Raw genomic sequence first — 7,829 nt, 5'->3', positions numbered from 1 at the left:
CGGCTGTACCGGGCCGTGCCCGCTCCGGTGCCGTACCGGGCCGTGCCCGCCGCATGCCGGGCCCGCGGGCGCTGCTGGGCTTGGGGCTGCTGGTGGCGGCGGCGCGGGCGGGCGGGCGGTGCCGGGACCGCGGCTGGAGCTGGGGCTGGGAGCGGGAGCGGTGCCGGTGCCTTCCCCGCCGCGCCATGCACGTCCCCAGCGCGGGGGCCGGCCCGACGGGCCTCCGCTTCCTCGGGTAGGAGGAAGGAGGGAGGCGGGAGAGGAGGCGGGCGGCCCGCAGGGGCCGAGGGGGCACCGGGCCGGGTACGGGCGGCCTGAGGGGTGCGGAGGGGTCGGGGATGGGCTGCGGATGTACACGGGGCTCGGCTCTGTGTGTCCCCCCCACCCGGCTCATGCAAAGAGGAGATCACAGCCCCCGGGCTGGGCCTGGCTGGGCTTTGGAGTACCCAGGGCTGCCATGTCCCACCCTAGGCAGGCGGAGGCCCAGGCTATCGACCAGGAGCTCTTCACTGAGTACAAGTTCAGCGTGGATCAGCTGATGGAGCTGGCGGGGCTGAGCTGTGCCACTGCCATTGCCAAGGTGGGGGTCCTGGCACTGTGGGCTGAGCTGTGCCACTGCCAGGCTGGGTGCCTGGGAGGTGGGTGGAGGTCTGAGGGAGAGTTCCAGCACTACAGGCAGTGCTATCCCCACCATCGACAAGCTGGGGACCCTGGGAGCCAAGGGAGGGTCCTGGGGGTTCTAGCAGAGTGTATCAAGCTATGCTACCACCAAGGATGGGCACCAGGGAGGCAGATGGTGATCCTGGGAATCGTCTCAGTCCCATGAGCATACCAGTCCCAAGTTGGGGGTCTTGCGAATCCTGGCCCTATGGTGTGGGCCGACTTCCCCATCATAACCCCGTGCCTCTTGCCCTCTATCAGGCCTACCCACCCAGCTCCTTCACCACGAGCCAGCCTGCTGTGCTGGTGGTCTGTGGGCCAGGGAACAACGGCGGTGATGGGCTGGTCTGCGCCCGGCACCTGAAGATGTTTGTGAGTCTTGCACAGGCAGCCACTGGGTCCCTGTGAGGGTGCTGGTCCCTGTGCACCCCTGTACCCCTGTGGGCTCCAGGGTCCCACTCCTCAGACTGCTGCTGATGCCAGACTGGGATTAGTTCAGGTTCCTTCTGCTCTTGCAGGGCTACCAGCCAACCGTGTATTACCCCAAGCCCTCCAGCAAGCCCCTCTTTGAAGGTTTGACCACCCAATGCAAAAAGATGGATATTCCCTTCCTCCCCGAGTTCCCAACTGAGGTGAGGAGCAGCCCCCAGCTTGGCAGCACCTGCCCCTGGAGCTGTGGCCAGGACTGCCCTTTACCTGCCACCATCTCCAACGCAGGCTGAGTTCATTGACGAGCTCTACGGCCTGGTGGTGGATGCCATTTTCGGCTTCAGCTTCACGGGAGCAGTGCGGGAGCCCTTTGGCAGCATCCTGAGCACTCTGGAGCGTGTCACGGTGCCCATCGCCAGCATCGACATCCCCTCAGGTGAGTTGTGGCTGCACCTGCCGCAGGAAGGTGCCCGGCCAGGGTGCTCCCAGCTCCAGCCTGGCCATGGCTCGTTGCAGGCTGGGACGTGGAGAAGGGGAAGGCAGATGGCCTCCAGCCTGACATGCTCATCTCCCTGACGGCACCCAAGAAGGCAGCGATGCATTTCACGGGCCGGTACCACTTTCTTGGGGGCAGGTTTGTGCCCCCAGCCCTCCAGGAGAAATATGCCCTGAACCTGCCAGCGTACCCCGGCACAGACTGTGTCCTGCAGCTCACCTAGAACTGGGGCCAGAGGGGCTGGGGGGGCCAGGCCCGGCTTCAGCACTGCACACCAGGGCCAAATTCTGCCCAAGCCTCTGCTAGGAGGGTGCTCAGCACCTCACTGGGCTTCGGTGTGAGCCTGCAGGATGGAAAGGCCCAGGAGGTGGGAATAGTGAGGGGCTGCAGGGGGAGCTCGCTTTGGGGTTGCTGCCTAATGCAGGTGTTACAGGTGTAAAGGTGATCTGGGGTTCTGCCACTTATGGCACCACTCACATGGGATAATCTGATCACAATAAAGATTTATTCATGCCCTTGGAAAAATACTTTTTTTTATTTACTCTGCAGGGTGTGTCCTTGTGTCCTGTGACAGGCCCATGGCAAATGGGTCCCTGCCCCAGGGCCTGAGGGGAACCAGGGTCACTGCTGAAAGTTCAGGTGGTAAAGTAAAGCTTGATCCAGCTCCAGACCAACTTTTCCTAGCTCAGCATTCCCAGGCACCTGGGTCACAGTGCTGGGCTCCTTCTGGAACAAGCTCAGAGCAGCCCATGGCACCCACCAGCACCAGGATCGCAACCCTTCCAGCCAGGTGGGACTGGCAGCTGCACAGCATGGCAGCCATGTCACTTGCTCACTCTGGCTCCCTCTTCCTCCTCTTCTTCTTCCTCTTCTTTGTAGGGCTGTGTCCCAAGTTTGGCTCATCTGTATCTTGTAGAGGTACATCTGTTTCAGCTGGCTCTTCATCCTCCTCTTCCTGCTTCTTCTTTTTCTTCTTTCTCCTCTTTGCAGCCTTCCCATCCTCGTCCACCACCTCCTCTTCTGCGCTTAGCTCTGGCTTCTTCCTCCTCTTCATGACCTTCCCCTCCTCTCCTGATCCCTCTTCTCCACATGGCTCCATGATCACCTTCCTCTTCTTCTTCCTCATGACCTCTTCCTCTCCTGTCAGCTCCTCTTCTCTGCTTGGCCCCTGCTTCTTTTTCTTCTTTTTCTTCTTCTTCTTCACAACCTTTTCTTCTTCCAACACCTCCTCCTGTTCTGTGTTTGGTTCCTGGCTCTGTGGCACCTCAGCTCCATCCCTGGACTGTTTCCTTTTCTTCTTTTTGCCCTGGCTGCTCTCTGGGGGCTCCTGCTGCTGCTCCCGTGGCCGGTACGTGGCCAGGAAGGCTCGTTCCTGCTCCTCCAGGCGCGCCAGCTTGGCACTCATGGTCAGGCCGTGACGAGCACCCCTGCAATGACCCCAGGCAGCGAGGACTGGCACTGGTTCCCCAGCCCAGCCTGCCCAACAGCCCCTGTGCGGAGGGGCAGCCCTGACCCCCCGGGCACTCACTTGTGTGCCGTGCGGCCCCCGCATGCCTGCACCAGCTCCTCGTCCGTCAGCCTGGGGACACAGACAAGACCCGTCACCATCCGTGGGGGGAACACGGTGTGGAGCAGGGCTCCTTTCAGCCCTCGTCCCTCCCTGCCAAGGGATGGGGCTCAGCCTCACCTCCTGACCGAAGAGAGGTCCAGCTCCTCCTCCTCCTCCTGACTGCTCTCAGAGCTGGCTGTTACAGACTCCTCCCCACAGGCTGTGAGCGTGGCTGACTGCAGCACAGACACAGAGGGACTGTGAGAAAGGGGAACAAGGAGAACTGGGGGCCACAGCAGCAACGAGCTGGGGGCCAGGCAGCCCCCAGGCTCCTGGGGCCAGTCACCTTCACGAAGCGGCCGTACAGCAGGCTCCCGCTGCTGCCAGCCTTGTGCGGCTTCTTATTGCTGATGCTGCCTCCCTGCTCAGAAAGTGCCTTCACAGAGATGCCATCCTAGGCAAGAAAAGGCAAAGGCTTGAAAATGATCCGTCCAAGGGGTTTCACCCCTCCAGCAGCACCTTTCCACCACCACAGCCCCTGTGCAAGGTGCTGCTTCCTGACAGGGCCTGGGGGATATGGTGGCACTACAGGAGTCACCGAAGGAACCCAAACACCCTCCCTGCCTTCAACCCCCGTCCCTGTCCTCCCAGCCCTCCAACCTGCCCGGCCTCCACAGCAATGTTTGCAGCCGCCTTGTTGAAGACGTGGTCCCACCAGTGGAAGGTGAAGGGCTCCGCCGCGTCGTGTCCCACCTGCGGGGTGCAGAGGAGCTGCCGGGATGGCTGCGGAGGGCAGCGGGCACCGGGCCAGGGCCGGGTGGGGATCGGGACTCACCCCCGCCGTGTCGCACTTCACCTTCACCCGGATGGCCTCGGCAATGCCGTCCTCCCGCCTGCCCAGCCCCTGCCCTGCACACAAGGCACCGTCACCTCTGCACGGCCCGGGGCACCAGGGCCTGGGGGGCTGTAGGACCCCGAGGGGGGCGAGAGGTCCAGACCGGATCCTGCAGGAAGGCGGGGGCCGAGGGGCAGGCTCTGGAACCATTGGGGTCTGGGGTGGGGACCGGGGGGCTGCAGGGTCTCGGGGCTCTGAAACCACTGGGGTCTGAGGTGGGGACCGGGGGGCTGCAGGGTCCTGGGGCTCTGGAACCCCTGGGGTCTGGGGTGGGGAGCGGGGGGCTGCAGGGTCTCGGGGCTCTGGAACCACTGGGGTCTGGGGTGGGGACCGGGGAGCTGCAGGGTCCCGGGGCTCTGGAACCACTGGGGTCTCGGGTGGGGACCGGGGGGTTGCAGGGTCCTGGGGCTTGGAGTAACTGGGGCCTGGAGGGAGCTGGGGAAGATGGGGCTTGGGGAGCACGGAGGGACAGGGGGCTTTCGGGGGGATCGGAGGCTGGGGGCAGCCAGGGGCGTTCAGGGGGGGCCGGGATGGGGCGGGACAGGCCGGGATCCCCGCCCGGCCCCACCTCGGCGCCAGCCGTGCCGCCTCAGCTGGGTCTCGGCGAACAGCATCCCGCGGCCCGGCGGCTCCGGGGCGCTCATGGCCCGGAGGGTCCCGGCGTGTCCCGCTGTGTCCCGGGGATGGTCCCGGCGTGTCCCGGCACCGCCACACGAGGCCGGGGCGGAGTCACGGCTGGGCCGCCCGGGGAGGGCTGTGCGCATGCGCGAGGGGCGGGGCCGAGTATGCGCCGAAAGCTGGGCGGGGCACGGGGATAGGGACGTGGGGACAGCGAGAGGTACAGGGGGACACACGGACATGGGGACAGGAATAGGGACATGGGGACAGGGGAAACGCGGGGACATAGGGGACATGGTGACATGCGACCCATGAACATGGAGGCGTGGGATACACAGGCGTGGGGACACACGGACACCGGACACACGTCGGTGTGCTCACACGAACAAAACCGTGCACACACGTGTGCACACATACCTGTACCCACAGCTGCAGCCGTGTCACACACAGGCACGTGGGCACACTCAGGCACACTTGTGTGTGTGAATGTAACACACCCTACACCCACCCCTCCTACACACCTCCTACTCCCACCCTCCTCACCTGCTGAGCCCTGCACACAACCCTGCTGGGTGTGCCACAAACAGACACGCAGAGCTGACCTGTGCACAGACAGACACACAGAGCTGACCTGTACACAGACAGACAGACACACAGAGCTGACCTGTGCACAGACAGACACACACACAGAAACCTGACCTGTACACAGACAGACAGACAGACACACACACACACAGAGCTGACCTGTGCACACACAGACAGACACACAGAGCTGACCTGTACACAGACAGACAGACAGACAGACAGACAGACACACACACACAGAAAGCTGACCTGTGCACAGACAGACAGACAGACACACACAAAGCTGACCTGTACACAGACAGACAGACAGACACACATTTTCCAAGCTGCCCTAGCCCATGACCTCCTAACCCCAGGGTTTTTCCCTACTGACGTTCTCTTGAGTCGCTTTGAACTTGCCCCTCCACAGTCAGGGCTGTGGCCACAGGAAGCTGCCCCTACCATGGGACTTGGTAACAAAAACCCAGTTTATTGAAAGGAATGTAGGTGTTGGCTTCCTGCCACTGTTCTCTCCTCCACATTTTTGAGGTTTGATTTTGAAGTTGGAAGTGTTGCACTGGGACACTGAGGGGAAAGGCTGTGGATCCCCTCCAGGGGAAGAGGGAGGAATGAAGTACAAATATATCCTTGACAGCAGAAATCTCTCCCAATCAATCAGCTGGATTTCCCACTACTTGCTCCAGAAATTGCTTCATTCATTATGCTTTAAAAGAATTAATTCTACTTATCAGAGGAAAATGAGAGGAAACAGTTGGTGAGAACACCTTTGGGCAATTCCCTGGGGAAGGAGAGATATGGGAGTGAGAAAGTGCAGTGGTTCCTTTGGAAGTGGGCCTTTGAACAGCACATTACCAGGGATTAGGGAAAGCTCTGGAGGGGATTAACATCTCACTCAAAGGCTCCTTCCCACCAGCCTTCAAAGCTCCTTTTCCTCCAGAGCCTGGGAAGGATCTGCACCCCGTGGGTACCAAAGACCAGACCCAGCTGCATCCACCTCCCAGCCCTGTGCCAGTGATCCCAGGCTCGCTGTCCCACCCCTGAGGAGGCTGCAGGCCCAGAAAGGTTTGAGAATCCCAGAAAGGTTTGGGATTCCAACTCTCCTTCCTGTACAGAGCAGTGCAGCAAAGCCCTTTGGAGCGGTGTGGAATGGGCAGCTCTACCAGCTGCAGGGGGAGGTGGCACTGGATAGGCACCAGAGGCTGCAGCCTGCCCTGTGTCTCTATTTCAGCATCTTGGCTGCTGGGCTGGCAGCAGGGGAGGAACCATCCCAAAGTGGCACAAGAGCAGATGCTACAACATGGAGAGACAGGATAAATTTATTTTCCCACTTAACCAAGCAAGAGACACCAAGACCTGGATGGCCTTTGAGGGCTCATCATGGCCTTTCAGGAGTTAAAGAGAACTTGCTAAAATGATAGACAAAGTCTTTTTATATGGATAGTTAAGGATGACTTAAGGGGAAATGGTTTTAAACCAAAAAGAGGGTTTTAAACCAAAAGACTTACACTGGATATTGGGAAGAAATTTTTCCCTGTGAAGATGGGGAGGCCCTGGCACAGGTGCCCAGAGCAGCTGTGGCTGCCCCACCCCTGGCAGTGTCCAAGGCTGGGTTGCATGGGGCTTGCAGCGACCTGGGATAGTGGAAAGAGTCCCTGCCTATGGCAGGGGTGTGGGATGAGATGAGCTATGAGGGCTTTTCCCACCCGAACCTTTCTGGGATTCTCAGACTCCTGTGGACTCCCCTCAGTGCTTCACAGCCATCTGCACACACTGCAGCAGGATCCCTCCCCCTTGCAGGGACTTATTTCCAGCCAGCTTTGGAGTCACCAACCTGCTCCATCCCTCCAAGGCCCTGTTCCAGCACACATACAGATCCCTTGCACTGTGGTGACTGGCACCACCACGTCACACTTGCTGACACACTGAGGGGGTGCAAGGACCATTTCTGCCTGGCCAGAAACACTGCTGGGACTAATTTTGCTCCTCAGGGATTCAAACTCACCATGGGGCTATACCCCCACTCCCTGTGACCCTGTACACCCTCCCTTCCCTGCTTGCACCTTCCATCCATCCATCCATCCATCCATCCATCCATCCATCCATCCATCCATCCATCCATCCATCCATCCATCCATCCATCCATCCATCCATCCATCCATCCATCCATCCATCCATCCATCCATCCATCCATCCATCCATCCATCCATCCATCCATCCATCCATCCATCCATCCATCCATCCATCCATCCATCCATCCCACAAGCACATTCCTTACAAGAGCTGGCTTGTGCAGACTTTAGTGCCAACAAGGGACCCTGAGGAGATCCCAAGGCTCATACAGGCACTTTCAGGAGCCTCTTTTGAGCTGCAAAGGGGCCAATCAGTAGATTTGGGAAGAGCTCTGACCTCGCCAGTGCCAATGGGGAGCTCCAGTCCCATCCCTACCCAGCTCTGTGCAAACTTCCCACATGTGAGCAGACGCTGCACAAAGCACTGCACACATTTGTGCACAGCCTCCAGAAGAGGCTAAAGCTGCTTTCTAAATCCTCCTCCAAGGGATTGCAGTCTCATTAGGATGTACACACAGAGGCAGGAGT

The 7,829-nt window shown here is 60.1% G+C and overlaps 2 protein-coding genes across 4 annotated transcripts; one reads left to right on the top strand and one right to left on the bottom strand.

Moving 5' to 3' along the window:
* Positions 1-2: 2 nt before the first annotated feature.
* On the top strand, positions 3-2,110 carry NAXE (NAD(P)HX epimerase). 2 transcript variants are annotated; one of them, XM_030233476.2, is made up of 6 exons: positions 4-235; positions 472-580; positions 922-1,032; positions 1,179-1,292; positions 1,378-1,525; positions 1,606-2,110. In XM_030233476.2, the coding sequence occupies exons 1-6, from the start codon at positions 54-56 to the stop codon at positions 1,806-1,808; spliced, it is 867 nt and encodes a 288-aa protein (XP_030089336.1). In that variant the 5' UTR covers positions 4-53; the 3' UTR covers positions 1,809-2,110. The 2 variants fall into 2 exon arrangements, with proteins under 2 accessions (XP_030089337.1, XP_030089336.1); XM_030233477.2 differs by lacking the exon at positions 922-1,032 and having other exon boundaries at positions 3-235.
* Positions 2,069-4,745, bottom strand: GPATCH4 (G-patch domain containing 4). 2 transcript variants are annotated; one of them, XM_050984747.1, is made up of 7 exons: positions 4,598-4,745; positions 3,970-4,043; positions 3,795-3,887; positions 3,481-3,588; positions 3,273-3,370; positions 3,114-3,164; positions 2,069-3,012 (listed from the first exon to the last, which is right to left on the bottom strand). In XM_050984747.1, the coding sequence occupies exons 1-7, from the start codon at positions 4,671-4,673 to the stop codon at positions 2,418-2,420; spliced, it is 1,095 nt and encodes a 364-aa protein (XP_050840704.1). In that variant the 5' UTR covers positions 4,674-4,745; the 3' UTR covers positions 2,069-2,417. The 2 variants fall into 2 exon arrangements, with proteins under 2 accessions (XP_050840704.1, XP_018779759.2); XM_018924214.3 differs by lacking the exon at positions 4,598-4,745 and having other exon boundaries at positions 3,970-4,509.
* Between the last annotated feature and the right edge of the window lie 3,084 nt (positions 4,746-7,829).

The sequence above is a fragment of the Serinus canaria genome, chromosome 25 (assembly GCF_022539315.1).
Source record: "Serinus canaria isolate serCan28SL12 chromosome 25, serCan2020, whole genome shotgun sequence".
NCBI lineage: Eukaryota > Metazoa > Chordata > Aves > Passeriformes > Fringillidae > Serinus > Serinus canaria.
Note: the sequence above shows the minus strand (reverse complement) of the source record. Positions and strands in the feature narration are given on the sequence as shown.